Genomic DNA, 14,946 nt, shown 5'->3' on the forward strand with positions numbered 1-14,946 from the left:
GAGCCACCAAAGAAAGACAAGTCTTAACGGCACGAGTGAGAGTGCGACTCCGCGCCGAGCTGCAAGTGTAGCAGAGACAGGTGCTGGGTCACTCCGGCCGTCGTGTAACCACTGGTCAGACGGGTTCACAATTAATATAATTAAGGGGAGTGTGGAATAATGGTGGCGACTGGAATGGATTTATTTTGTCGGACATGTACTGGGATGACTGGGTATCGCTGTGCTGAGTGGACCAGACGAGTGCTGTCGGGACGGTCACTGCCAAGCATGTTAAGTCATTTTGTGAGAAATTAATTTCGCTTGATCAGTTGTTACCAGACAAATCTCGTTTACAAATTTCCAGAATAAGAGACCAAATTCCACTCGTCTTCGTCTTCTCAATGTTTAGATAAACGAGGCATCACTCCAACTAATCCTGAGGAATAATATTCTAGTAGCAAGCCATGTATCAGACGTCTGGCCTTGTCTTGTGACCTCGTTTTGAGTAACAGACTTTTATGACCTTCAATTTATCCTCTTGCTTCCTTTCTCTATACCCGATGCCTTGCCTTTCTCTCTTACTTCCATCTTCCCACCCTCAACTCCCCGCAGTGACCAGCCTACCCACCTCCTCTCACCAGCATCCCTCCTACAATTGCGTGTGGAGGGCTGACCCGCCTTAGGGCCGGGGACACGCCCCTCCTACGGCAGGACAGGTTTCTCCCAACTCTAGCCGCCGCCCCGTACCCACTCCTACAGGCCTGTTAGTGCCCCAGACCGACAGCATCGTACTCGTAAGTGGCCCGTTGATGACAAAATCACCAGTGGTATTTGTTGATCTGCGTGCCGTCATCTCCCCCATCGGGGTGAGAGTGGCGCACAGCGTGAGAGAGTCGACTAAAGCTGGTGCTGAATGTCGTGCACCTGGCCAAATTAGGCGTGACATTCCTCCTTGTGGCTGGTCTGGGTGTCTCTGTCGCAGCAAAAGCCGAACCAAGCTGACAGTCAGTAATGAGAGATGATAGTTGACTAATTGATATCAATTAGCTATAATTTTTCAAATGTATGAATTTGCAAGAATCATATAGAACAAGCTATAAAGGAAGGGAAACATTAATATGTATAGCAAAGAATGTATATGTAAGCAGAGTAGAGATATCAATTAATTCAATGCCAATACCCAATCAGCATGTGCCTCCTCCCGAGGCTCCACCCCTTCCATCATGCTCTGCATCCCAATGCATCAAGGCGAGACTCGGTGCAGCGTCGCGGTAAGCTCTCAGTGAAGCTTCACTACCGTTTATTGGGAGGACCAAAGAGGACTCTTGTTTTACTGTAATGAACGATGTCTTACTGTTCCTGCTTGAAAAGTTATCGATATCAATAATATGCACATGTGGCAGGTCTGCTTCATAGCGACATCATGACTATATATGTAAAGCATTTCGTCACTTCATTCAGATCTAGACTATTTCATTAGTGGTAAATAGATGTGTGTGCTGCGGGGAACACTGGGCAACTTGGACTTAGTATACTTTTATCGTATAAAACTTCAATTATGTAAGAGAAATTATTTCTTACTCTCCAGTTTGTGAAGAAGATTGACAGAACTAACTTTTGCAGTGTTCGAGCAGACTTCGATTCCCTTTACACAAACAGTATTATGTTTTCTTGTTAGATTACTTATTCCTCTTTTCACTAGTAAAACTAGCTCGTACGAGGTAGCTCGAGAACTGCGGGAATACTCGTGTGTGTGTGTGTGTGTGTGTGTGTGTGTGTGTGTGTGTGTGTGTGTGTGTGTGTGTGTGTGTGTGTGCAGTTTCATTTTTTGTGGTGTATAAGTGAAAAATAAGAAATAATTTAATTGAGACAAGTGCAGTAATTAAATGCCATTACCATACTACAGTCTAAGCTTAACCTAAGCACCGAAAGAATAGAAAATCACTCCTTTTATAGACAATCAACATTAGAAAACCCTTGAGATACTTTTGTTATGTCGCTCTTGAAAACAATGGTACAAAGATGAAAACAAAACCGTAAATGTAAAGAAACCCACACAACATTTCTTTACACGTTGTTCTCCGCCTGTTCTTCTGTTCTTCCCTCCTTTCATCCTTTATACACCACCCTTCCCCCTTTTTTCCTTTCCCTCTCCCCTGACTCTCCTCCGCCTCCGCCCTCAGCACCACCTTCGTCACCCGTTTAGAGCGGTCGTTGGCAAAACTGTAACAATGGTAGTGTTTTTGCCATTTTCTTCTCGTCTTTTTTTGTGTGTGAGGATAGGGTGACACGCAGTGAGGACGGCCCTTCACATCCCGAGTCGAGTCTGCACTGCTTTGGGGGTCGTGGGAGACTTGGTTTTTACACCTCATAATGTGTGGGTTCAAAACTGTAAATATGGGAGCTTAGGGAATCAAGTTCAACTCTCTCTCTCTCTCTCTCTCTCTCTCTCTCTCTCTCTCTCTCTCTCTCTCTCTCTCTCTCTCTCTCTCTCTCTCTCTCTCTCTCTCTCTCTCTCTCTCTCCTTATTGTGATATTTTTACTCATCTTTATGATAATTCTTAACATGAAAATATAATTCAAAGAAAAAACAATGAGAATCCAATGAGGAAAAAATGTAGTTCGTAAATAAAAGTACTCAGGAGGTTTCCTATAAGACAGTCCGGACGCTGAAGGCGTGGAAGGAGGGCAGGAGGAGGATTATTAGAAGGTCAAGGAAGGGCAAGCGGCGGGCGGGGGATTACCGACGGGGAGGCGAGAGCGAGGCGAAGGGAGGTGGCAGCGCTGACAGAGAAGGGAGATGTGGTGAGGAGACTGACGAGCAGAGGATATTTATTTCACCAGGAAGGGACGCGAGACGAGGGTGAAACTCAGAATTCGGACTCGTGGGAAGCCGAGAAAGGGAGAGGAGGAGAGAGAGAGAGAGAGAGAAAGGAAAAAAATTGCATAAAGAAATAAGAGGCAGAAGGAGCAACATGATAAACCATCAGGTCCGCGGCGATCGCGTTACAAGTGCATTGACTTGTTCCTCACTTGATCGGACACTGGTCTACCTCGATGTTACCCGACACGTGAGGACAGTGATAATAATCGATGCATTTTCTCAGTTTCCACCTTTCATTGCAAAGTTCGTTCCTCCTCGGCGGCTGTCACAGAACATTTAATAATACAGACAAACCTACACTGACGTTCTCCTCATCTTATATTGCAGCAGTGGTTCTGGTGATGCGTATTCGTGTTGCATGAGGGAAAGTTTCGGTGATATTTCCTGTCTTACTTTCCATGTTAGTCGCCCGTTCCATGTTTCAGGTTGTCGAGTTTCTCATATAGTGCATTTTTTTCCTGTTTTGATTCCCGTACTTCTCCATTATTCTTTTTTTCCTACATATATTTTTTTCTCCCTCGTCATATTCTTCAATCGCCACTATGCAGATAGAATGTCTACTTGTTATCGATATCTGGGAGCGCAGGTGATGGTAGAAGGGCTGTCAGAAGTGAAGGTGGCAGAGTGGTAGCCGTAGTGATGGTGATAGTGGGGGTGATAGTGATGGCAGTGGCAAGGATGGTGGCAAGGGTGATGGTGGTGATAGTAATGATGGCCTCTGGCTTCACCTTACGCCTGAAGCCTTATCTGACCGCTGTATCAACATTTCATCTCACTCACTGCCGGGATGAACCACAACACTGAGGGAAAAAAGGCGAGAACACACTCGGGAAACACCACTGGGTCGGTCCCTCGCCTGCTTGTGCGGTGCGAGCTGAGGATAAACTATTACATGACGTGCAGGAGGAAATTAACGCAGCGAATCTTTTACACGATGCCTTTTAAGGAGGAACAAGCTGCGGCTTAATACATTTACTCTAAGTAGAGAGGAGTATCACGGCGTCATATGCACGTCATAAGCAAACTCAAGTCATTTGTCTCATCATGCTTATGTGTGTACGTTTTTTTCTGCTTAACTCCTTTCACTTATGTGTATTTATATGTTTCCGAATGTACATAAAAGGAGAAAGGAGGAAAAGGTGGATTTGTTGTGTGACTCAGGAGAATACGGAGCGTTCATCCCTCAGAGGTCGTCGGTGGAGGAATTCCTGATTCGCGTGAACGAAGATGAATACGAAGGACAAAAAAGTAAAGTAAAAAACAGTTTTGAAGAAAAAAAAGAGGAGGATGAGTCGTGTGTAATGTCAGGTTCGTGGTCACTGAAGATTATATTGCTTACTGAAGATCGTCATGAAGTATTTTTACTCTCTCTCTCTCTCTCTCTCTCTCTCTCTCTCTCTCTCTCTCTCTCTCTCTCTCTCTCTCTCTCTCTCTCTCTCTCTCTCTCTCTCTCTCTCTCTCTCTCTCTCTCTCTCTCTCTCTCTCTCTCTCTCTCTCTCTCTCTCTCTCTCTCTCTCTCTCTCTCTCTCTCTCTCGCATTCATCATCCATCTACTCAGTTATCTCCAGCTCTGTTCAGGCAGGCAGGCGTGGACCCAGGTCCCAACACCTTAGTTTCGCTCACTTGAAGGCTTTTACGAACCGGCTGCTCACCTGCATACAGATGGCCGGCCAAGTGTCATGAAAATAACTGAGGTGCACGAGAACCCCCGAGCGAGATTCCTGTTTACTTAACTTTGATTCCTTGTTTTTTTTATGTTTCCATACACAGTGAGGGAACAAACAACCTTGTGACTTGAAGAATTATTGTTATTTCTTTGATTTACGAGTATATCTACGTTAACGAAAGATTAAAGTGGTGTGGAACAGTTAGCTTATAAAGATTCTTCTCGATAAGGAAGTGCATTCGTGTGTGTGTGTGTGTGTGTGTGTGTGTGTGTGTGTGTGTGTGTGTGCCGAACAGGGATAAAATTTCAATATAAAATTCACTTGATCAGTCAGGGAAGACCCAAGGGGCGAGCCACACAAGGGGAGGGAGGAGGCAGGCAGGAGCAAAAGGATGATTACGTTTAGCTCAGGGCCGGTTCAGACGGTATCCTTACTGGGTGAAGGAAAAAGTAACATTGCCACACCTGCGAGGGACGCGGGAGGTAATGAATGGCAGTGTTGTGGGTGTTGCTCAACGCTGCCGCGGCCTGTAGGGAAGGCTGGGCAGGTACCGGGTATTGGGGTCGCTTATGTGGGCAAACTAATTCACGTTGCCTCACACCCACTAACTACCGGGCGCGGGCCTCTGCTGCCCCCAACAAGGTGCTGCCGTCCACTCCTCCCTCACATGGGTCCTCCCGCAGGCCACAACAGTTCTCCGTTGTGTTGTTTACTATAATTAAGTAAATTTATTACGCTTTGTGAGGTAATCAGAACTGCGCATACAGAAAAGGAGACCGGTTCAGGAAAGGAAATCAAATGGTGTTTTTTTATTGAAATAAGACTTGGGTACATAAAGTATTTTTAGCTCTCTCTCCCTATTCTGGAAACAACAAACCGAGGGCGATCCTGAGAAAACGAGTATCGAATGACGTGCACTTTCACGAGTAAGGAACCTAATATGAGGCACAGCAAGCACCGAAGGTTATGATGAAAGAAGAGTCATGTGTCAGCTGTTGGACTTATCATCGTTCCCAATATTTGAGTACTCCTTCCTGGCTGGTTATAGCGAAATGCCTCGATGTGAATGTATTACGTGATCTGTCAGTAACGATTAAGGAACGTGAGTGTGTCTTCCCGCCGCACTCACTCTGTATTATTCGTCGTCACTGCAGCGGAAGAGTTACATTATTAATATTGTGATTCATTTCTGGTTTCCTGGTAGTGATAGTTCTCTCTCTCTCTCTCTCTCTCTCTCTCTCTCTCTCTCTCTCTCTCTCTCTCTCTCTCTCTCTCTCTCTCTCTCTCTCTCTCTCTCTCTCTCTCTCTCTCTCTCTCTCTCTCTCTCTCTCTCTCTCTCTCTCTCTCTGTGTGTGTGTGTGTGTGTGTGTGTGTGTGTGTGTGTGTGTGTGTGTGTGTTATGGTTGTAGTGACGGTGTTGCTGGTGGTGGTAGTGGTGATTCAGACACCCACTAACCCCGTGAACTAGACTACACCTCCACCCAAGCCTCCACCCAGACCACATGCTTGTCTCAGGCCGCCTATCCCCCCCCTCTCCTTCTATTGCTGGTGCTGCTGGTCCAGGCGTCGTCATGGCTCCGGGCGTGGCGTATCGAGGTCACCAGCTTGTCTCTTGCACGCCGCTCCTGTGGGTACTGCCTCGGGCCAAGCTCCCTGTCGACCCTGACCACCTTCGACGTAGCTGAAGTCTGTCTTATGCGGTAGTTTTACGCGGTTTGTCTCAATGGGTGTGGAGGTATTGAGACATTGGTGTGTGAAGGTGTCGAAGAGCGTGCGTGGGTAAGAGTTGTGGGTGTGGTAAGGGAAAGTAGCAGCAGCAGCAGGAAGTGAGTTAAGAGCAACCTGTATGTAATTATGGTCACTCCTCTTGATGCCATAGGTGTATTCGTACCCAAAGCGTTTAGTGTGTTACCGTTTCGTACCCGTGTTTACCCGTGCATGCGTGCGTGTGTTTGTATGAGCGCATGTATATTTATGTGTGGGCGTGTGCCTCCCCTGACCTTTGAGGTGGGCGTAGCTGCTGACCAAGTAACGTGTGTTGGGCAAGACCCTGCACACCCCCTCCCCTTTCCTCACCCTTCCCTCCCTCACCTCCCCTGGGCAGCCCCGATCCTGCCCCACCCTGCCCTCAGCTGCCTTCACCACCACTCTCACCCCACCGCAGGCGACCACTACCCCCTCCCTAACCACCTCCCACGTCCTCCTCCTTCCACCTTCCTCGTGCCTCCCTCTTTTACACCACCTTAGGAGTTTCTCCACCGCTAGAAATTTTCCTCGTGTGGCTGGTTCATGTACGTACACACACACATACTCACTCATGTGCATTCCCGTCTTGCTGCATGATGTGAGATTCTCCTTGCCTCGAATTTCTCTCTGCCGTTCACTTTTCTGCAACAAATATTTACTGCTATCTCCATGTGCTATTATTTGGGACGCAGACCTGACCATTACCTAATAGGAACGACCTTCCTGGAAAGCCCTGCCCGCCTGGCTTTGGGCGGCTCCCTTCCAGTCAGCTTGGAACCGACAGTCATGGCGCTGCACAAGGTTTCCGGGGTGAGTGGGCTGCCAGCCGGCGGGAACTAGCTCAGCTCTGACTGAACCCCAAGCTCAGGGCCACGCCAGCCCACCTATCTTAATCCCCTCCTCCAAACCCAGTCTGTCTGCTCCTAAGAGACGCCTGTGTGTCGGATGTTAAAGTGTATTCATGCATTCTCTCTCTCTCTCTCTCTCTCTCTCTCTCTCTCTCTCTCTCTCTCTCTCTCTCTCTCTCTCTCTCTCTCTCTCTCTCTCTCTCTCTCTCTCTCTCTCTCTCTCTCTCTCTCTCTCTCTCTCTCTCTCTCTCTCTCTCTCTCTCTCTCTCTCTCTCTCTCTCTCTCTCTCTCTCTCTCTCTCTCTCTCTCTCTCTCTCTCTCTCTCTCTCTCTCTCTCTCTCTCTCTCTCTCTCTCTCTCTCTCTCTCTCTCTCTCTCTCTCTCTCTCTCTCTCTCTCTCTCTCTCTCTCTCTCTCTCTCTCTCTCTCTCTCTCTCTCTCTCTCTCTCTCTTTGTTATATTACTAGAAGCTATGGATTTACCAAATATTTCACACGTTGATATACATGTTCACACATCTCGCACACACATGTATGAAGTCACACTTTCGTGTGCAGTGTGAACGTGTTATTAAATTCTAATGATAACATTGGTGTTGTTGGGGCGTGGGGCCTCTGTGGTGTTGTGGTTTAAAGGTCCCTCTCCCAGCTGGTGCAACCTTCCCGTATGGAGCGGACCGCTTACAGTTTTTTCTGTCATTCCTTGACATTCCTCCCAAGGATATTCGGTTTGCGCTGACACCCACCCGGAGTCCACAAGAAGTGAACTACGGTGTCCGATTCCGTACACAAGGACATCCTGGTTGATGCTCTTTGAAACCCTGAACTAGAGACAGATTCCCTTTCTGTTTCCCGTACAAAACAACACACCCTCCTGCCACTGTGGGGAGAAGTTTAAAGTTTTGCCACACTGATGCTAGTCTAGAAATCTGATATAAATTGGTTGAGTGTGGGTGTTGGAGGCGAGGGTTGGGACGCGGCTGGGTAAAGTAACCAGGAGGGGACAAAAAGCTGCACTCAACGGCAAGGCTCCGGACGTGGGCCAGTTGTTGCCCCGCGCCGCACCCACGCGTGTTTACCTGCTGCTGCTGCTGCTGCTGCTGCTGCTGCTGCTGCGGTACACCTGTTGCTCGCCTCTCTCACCTTGCATCTGTTCTATAATTTTTTTTTTCTTGTTCTTGTTGATTATTCGTTCATCCATTCTCTTGTATACTAATTTTGGTATTTATTTTTTTCTCACTGGCCTTGATACCCTCCCTCCCTCCCTCCCTCCAAGAGGCGGGACTGAGCTGCAGCTGCTGATCACTCTTGTTCTCTTGTTTCCTTCCATGATTCGTTGCTTTTCCTCCATTCTTCTCTCTCTTCCCTCGCCTCTCTCCACACTAACCGATGCTGACGGGCAGGTGTTCGAGTGACTTTGTCAAGGATGGTGATTCCTGTGGAATTTCCATAATTGAGAAGAAAAGTTTCGTACTCTACACATTATTACACGCTGATTTTGAGAACAAAATATGCGTCCTGAAATTCAAACAACTTAACTACACATTCTTTTACTTAATCTTGTTTTTCTTTTGAAAAGTGTTTGAAAACCTAAGTAACTTGGAACAACCAAATTATATAGATTTACATGAATATGAGGAACAGGAAATGGTGTTTTAGCAGCACAAGTATTTCATCAAAGATATTTTTTATCTTATCTATTTATTATTGTTATCAATTGATTGATTTTTTTTATTGTTTTTTTTTTTTTTTTTTTTGTGCACTGTACACCACGATTACTGGAGTTCACCCTCCACAGGACCCTGAAGTAGCGCTACACCCACAGTCACATGGCCATGATCGAAAGTGACCTGAACAAACAAAGTGACAAGCAGCCAACAGCTAAAGGCGAGCGACTTTAAAAGTCTGGACGAAGTGGAGTGAGTGAAAGCTGTGAGGTGTCTCCCCTTTGACGGCGGAGAGCGCGCGTGGCTTTGAATGTATAATAGAACAGATGGGGGCGTCACTCCCTCCCTCTTTCCCTTTTTTTTCCAGGCTATGCTGCTAAATCGTGCCTCATCCTTGCTCTTCACCAAGCCACAAAAAAAGAAGAGCAATTTGACCAATAAAAGAATAATTATCAAAAATGAAGATGTTGGACTGACAGACAGATTCGTACGTGAGAAATCCGGGTCATGGGACTAAATTCCAGAGTTAAGGATGAAGAGTAGAGGCGCCTGAGAGTAATCCATCAGCTAGTACAGCCCGACGACATGTAAAGGAGAAGAGTAATCCACTGAAATTAAGTAGAAAAGGATGAAAGCGGTAATGAAGGAGAAGAGGAGGAAAAGGAGGAGGAGGAGGAAAAGGAGGAGGAGGATCAACAGCAAGAACATATTAAGGAGGGGAAAGGTAATCTTGAGGACAAATGATCATGAACAATAATTGCGATGAACAGTAATTTAAAAGTAATTATGGAGGGAAGAAGAAGGGGACGGAATAGGAAGAGGAAGGGTGAGACGACATAATGAAGACTGAAGAATCATGATGACTGAGAACAGAGACGAGGGAGCAGAGGACAAGAAGCATAAGAAAATGAGTTAAAGTAATTATTATAAAGACAAGGGACATAGGAGATGGAGAGGTTAGGAGTGGGTGGGAAGTGAGAGCAAGAGAGAGAGAGAGAGAGAGAGAGAGAGAGAGAGAGAGAGAGAGAGAGAGAGAGAGAGAGAGAATTAGGATGCTGCTGTGAATAGAGGGAAAGATGAATAAATGTAAGACAAAAGTGACAAAAAACGGAGGAGGAAGGGGAGAACTGGAAGGGCAGTCACACAAGGCAGTAGAGAGGCAGAAGGAGAAGAGAAAGGAGAGAGAAAACTGTATCTGTGTTGCGTAACCTTTGAGGCCCAAAGAGAGACGGTGAAAAATGTTGCCCTGACATGATGGGCCCCTGACGTAAACGAGTTCCAGGCAAGGGTGGGAGAGGCGAAGGGGTGAACACCTGGGGGATCACCTGATGGTTCCTCCCTCAGATGAACAGCCCCTCTCCGCAGGTAGAGGCAAGAGAGGCCGAGCTGCTCCTCCATACACGCTGTTCTCTGGTTCGCTGTTATCGTGTGGTGATTCTTTGTTGAATTTCATAATTCTGAAATTCATGAGCCTTTCCCTTTTGATGCTGGTACTTTGATGAGTGCGTTGACCTCAGCGTAGCGTGTTATTCACTTTGTGGTTTGCGGTAAAGTATTCCTTTACCAAAGTTAAATTGCATAAACTTTTTTTCATATTTCAGATGGAAAATGCACTCTCGCCACGCTTTTGTGTGTGTGTGTGTGTGTGTGTGTGTGTGTGTGTGTGTGTGTGTGTGTGTGTGTGTGTGTGTGTGTGTGTGTGTGTGTGTGTGTGTGTGTGTGTGTGTGTATGTGTGTGCGTGTGTGTTTACACCCGCGCTGGCAACCATTAATCATGGGGCTTTATGAGTCACACTGAGTGGCAACAAGACGCCCACGGTTAATGTAGGTTAGGGAGAGTCACTGAGAGGCGCTGACCCTTCCTTTCTTCCTCCGCAGGTCACCCCAACAACCTAGACGACCGGCTGGATGGGCGGGGGCTCGAAATCCCGCACAACATGGCGCCCGCGTCCCTCTACGCCCGCAGTAACGGGTCGGCGTCGTCCGCCTCACCGCCCACGGTGTCCACGCCCTCCATGCTCATCGTCCCTCAGCCCATCAATGCCGCCAAGATGCCGCCCACACCTCCAGGCATCGGACAGAACCCGCCCAACAATGGATCCGCTAGAAAGTACCAGTGCAAGATGTGTCCACAGGTGAGTACCACTGTTTGTTGTCTGCAGGACACACTCACACACAAACACACACACACGCTCACTCTCACACACACACACACTCACTCTCACACACACACACACTCACACACACACACACACACACACACACACACACACACACACACACACACACACACACACACACACACACACACACACACACACACACACACAAAGACACACACATTACAAGAAAGAAAGAGGAAGGTCATATGAGAAAGAAAGTTTTCCAGTGTCACTCCCCTTCAGGCAGGTTTCCTACACAAAACTCAACCTAAATTAGGGAAGATTCTTCTGTTTTCACGTAAGCGGCATCGTGAACTTTTTTCCCTTCATTCTATTCCACCATTCATCTACGTAGCATTAGGTCTATAAAGTAATAAGGGTCTCTCTTAATGAAGAAACAAAAGAAAAAAACTTTCCTTGTTAGTATAGGAGAACTTAAATATACGTAAGTCTTTCCCCGAGGTTTTTATCTTTTCTCTGTTCTTTTGATACATGGAACATGGTCGAGGCTTAACTATTTTTCTGGCCGTCACACCTGCCGTCCCGTCTCCTCTCTTGTCGATACGCTTCACTGATCCGATGTGAGTGCAGATGAAATCCTCGTAATCTCTTATCATGTGTGTGTGTTTGTGTGTGTGTGTGTGTGTGTGTGTGTGTGTGTGTGTGTGTGTGTGTGTGTGTGTGTATGTGCCAGCGGTTATTCACGTATGATTTCCTCATTCCCTATCACTGAATCTATTGAACTATCTCCGTTCTTGTTTCTTGTCTTGGCAGCCGCCGTACCACAAGATAGTAGTAGTAGTAGTAGTAATAGTAGTAGCAGCAGCAGCAGCAGCAGCAGCAGTAGTAGTAGTAGTAGTAGTAGTAGTACTAGTAGTAGTAGTAGTGATGGTGGCTGTTGTCAGAGCTCCACTTTCTTCATATCACCGACATTTTCAAACACAATGGACACTCGAGGCATCCTTTGTGTCCCCTCAGACCTCCTCCTCCCCCGCCTCCCCCTTTCTTCTCTGCGTGACATTTTCTCAGAGTAACTGTATTTATTTCTCTACGTTTCTTCGGCATCGCTGCGGTGTGACTCAGAGTTTGAATGTTGTGGGGTCATTAAAAAGTCAATCTCTCTCTCTCTCTCTCTCTCTCTCTCTCTCTCTCTCTCTCTCTCTCTCTCTCTCTCTCTCTCTCTCTCTCTCTCTCTCTCTCTCTCTCTCTCTCTCTCTCTCTCTCTCTCTCTCTCTCTCTCTTATTTTTTAAGCATCTTACATAATATTTGTAACGGGAAGTACTTGTCGATTTTATATCTGTATATAGCTAAGCGTCTTCGGTGTTTTTTTTTTTTTTTTTTCCTTTTTGTGTGTATATATTATGTTCCTGTTTCGCGGCGTAGGGATGAGGCAAAGTCGGTGCATCAACCATGTAATACAATTAGCCATCTAGGTCAAGCTAAGCATACTTTCGTGGAGATGAGAGAAGTGGAAAGAATGGAAGGAGAAGAGAGCATGCTGAATTACCTTTCTGCTTTTCTCTCTCCTTTTGTTTTCTTTTTTCAATGTTGAGTTTTACCATTTTTCCTAATTCCTGTCTATCTCCCTATCTCTTTCTCTGCCAACGCCCTTGTCTCTTTTTATATCTTCTTTCTTACTCTCCTTTCTCTCAGCATTCCATATGTTCATCGTTCATCCAAGTATTTACAGCACTTCCTCTTCGCTTCTCCTCCCCTCTCCTCCTCTCCTCTCCCAGTTCTATACGCCCTCCTTCTCCATCTTCCTCTCCTCTGCTCCTTATCTCTCGTCATCGTTATTTTTTACTCCATTTTAGGGTCGTCTCATTTTCTTCCTTCTCTTATATATTTTTTCTTCCTTCCTTCTTTGCTTCCTTTAATCCTTCCTTCCCTCTCCCTCTTTTGTGATTCTTCGTCGTGCACTGGTGTTATTATAGATACCATAACTCTCTCTCTCTCTCTCTCTCTCTCTCTCTCTCTCTCTCTCTCTCTCTCTCTCTCTCTCTCTCTCTCTCTCTCTCTCTCTCTCTCTCTCTCTCTCTCGTTATCATCATTAGCCTCCTCCCCCTCCATCACTCCTTCTTCAGGCCCCCACTACCCACCTGGTCAGATAGCCTCGGGTGGAGCCAGGAAGCTGAGAGGGTTGTCTCGTCTCCCTCCTATCCTCCCTCCCCTTCCTCGGTCCCTCCCTCTTCTCATCATCCCCTCCTTCCCTCCCCCTCCCCCCCTACCACCATCTCCAAGTTGCCGCTGGGGTACTAAGGCAGTGAAGGTTTTCTTCCTCGCCACGCTCCAGCGACAATGGTCTCCACACTCCCTCCGTATAGGTCAAAAGTCTTCCAGTACACTGTCTTGATACCTGTAGTCTGGTATTGAGAGAGAGAGAGAGAGAGAGAGAGAGAGAGAGAGAGAGAGAGAGAGAGAGAAAAGCAGCGTTCAAGTTTGTATTTAGCAAGTCCTGTAATTTGCACCGATGAAAGGCGACTCATTCTCTCTCTCTCCCTCCGCTTTGGGGTCAAAGCTAATTAAGTTGGGTCATTGTAGGAACGGAGTTTGACGGCCCATTTGGAGTCACTCGTCCGCACCACAATATGCCTTAGTTTGTCGAGTGTTTCTTTTGACCTTTTGGATGTGGGAGGGAGGGAGGGACGGAGGGAGTCGGCAGTGTAAAAGGAAATGGAAGTAAAAAAAAAAACTCAATTACCAACATTTCGCGCTTTAGTATTATCTGGAACGACGCAAAACCTCACTTTAATTTTCTCTGCCTCCTTCCTAGTCTTTGACACGTTTGCCGATTCAAGTCACTCTCCTCTATCCGAACAAATCTCACGTATCTTTTTTTCTTTATTCTACTCCTCCCTCAACCTGTCTTCCCCAGCAGTACCTTCCCCCTTCCCCCTCCTTCCTCGTGGGCGCCGGCGAGAGAGAGAGAAAGAGAGAGACTAACGGATGTATCAGTGGGTGTGGAGGAGACAATTCATTCACTCGCATACTGGATTCGACACCTTGTCTCTTAGTGCTTACTTTTCTTTTGACACGCTTGGTTTTAGGGCCCAGGTTGTCTCGCTCCACTAGCCGCCACTTGTTGATCTTGCTCTTCAACCGTCCAATGTGAGAAGTCTTTGTCAATATGAGCTACTGTTGACTTGTTCGTGCTGCTTTCCCTCAAGTTCAGTCGGCTGTTTAGTAGTTTTATTTTGTAAACTTTTTTTTATATACTGTCTTTTGTCTCTTCTTAATCTTCTTCATAATCATCATCTTTTTCTTCTTTTTCTTTCTTTCTTCTTCTTCTTCTTCTTCTTCTTCTTCTTCTTCTTCTTCTTCTTCTTCTTCTTCTTCTTCTTCTTCTTCTTCTTCTTCTTCTTCTTCTTCTTCTTCTTCTTCTTCTTCTTCTTCTTCTTCTTCTTCTTCTTCTTCTTCTTCTTCTTCTTCTTCTTCTTCTTCTTCTTCTTCTTCTTCTTCTTCTTCTTCTTCTTCTTCTTCTTCTTCTTCTTCTTCTTCTTCTTCTTCTTCTTCTTCTTCTTCTTCTTCTTCTTCTTCTTCTTCTTCTTCTTCTTCTTCTTCTTCTTCTTCTTCTTCTTCTTCTTCTTCCATTTCCATTTCTTCTTCTTCTTCTCTTTCTTTCTCCTCTCTTCCTTCTCTCTTCCTACTCTTTTTCTTTCTCTTCTTTTTACGACAGCATTAATGAACAGTCATTCTTACCCGGAGGAAACACATGTCGTTTGGAGAGCAAGATGTTTAAGCAGGTTCCTGCCCCAGTGCCACTCGAACACCAGTCCAGTCCAGACATCTCTTTATATACATTATTTATGTTATTATTTACATGGTGTTTGTGTGTTCTCTCCTTTGTCTTTGGGTGGAGAAAAAACTACTGGTGAGCGTCCATAAATACAGCAGAGAAGAAAGCCCTTTTATGCGTATTACTGAAAGGAAGAAAGGGAAGTCCGAGTAGCAAGGCGGCAGGGGAGGAGGTTAGTAAACCCTCTCACTGGCTCGAC

The 14,946-nt window shown here is 46.2% G+C and overlaps 1 protein-coding gene across 8 annotated transcripts in view; it reads left to right on the plus strand.

Moving 5' to 3' along the window:
- LOC123498391 (zinc finger protein rotund-like) overlaps positions 1-14,946 on the plus strand; it is a 538,442-nt gene that overhangs the window by 490,044 nt on the left and 33,452 nt on the right. For all 8 annotated transcript variants that reach the window (XM_045245490.1, XM_045245489.1, XM_045245493.1 and 5 more), the window contains one exon: positions 10,667-10,923. In XM_045245490.1, the coding sequence (XP_045101425.1) occupies positions 10,667-10,923 (257 nt within the window). The remainder of the gene's footprint in view (positions 1-10,666; positions 10,924-14,946) is intronic.

The sequence above is a fragment of the Portunus trituberculatus genome, chromosome 48 (genome assembly GCF_017591435.1).
Source record: "Portunus trituberculatus isolate SZX2019 chromosome 48, ASM1759143v1, whole genome shotgun sequence".
NCBI classification, from domain to species: domain Eukaryota; kingdom Metazoa; phylum Arthropoda; class Malacostraca; order Decapoda; family Portunidae; genus Portunus; species Portunus trituberculatus.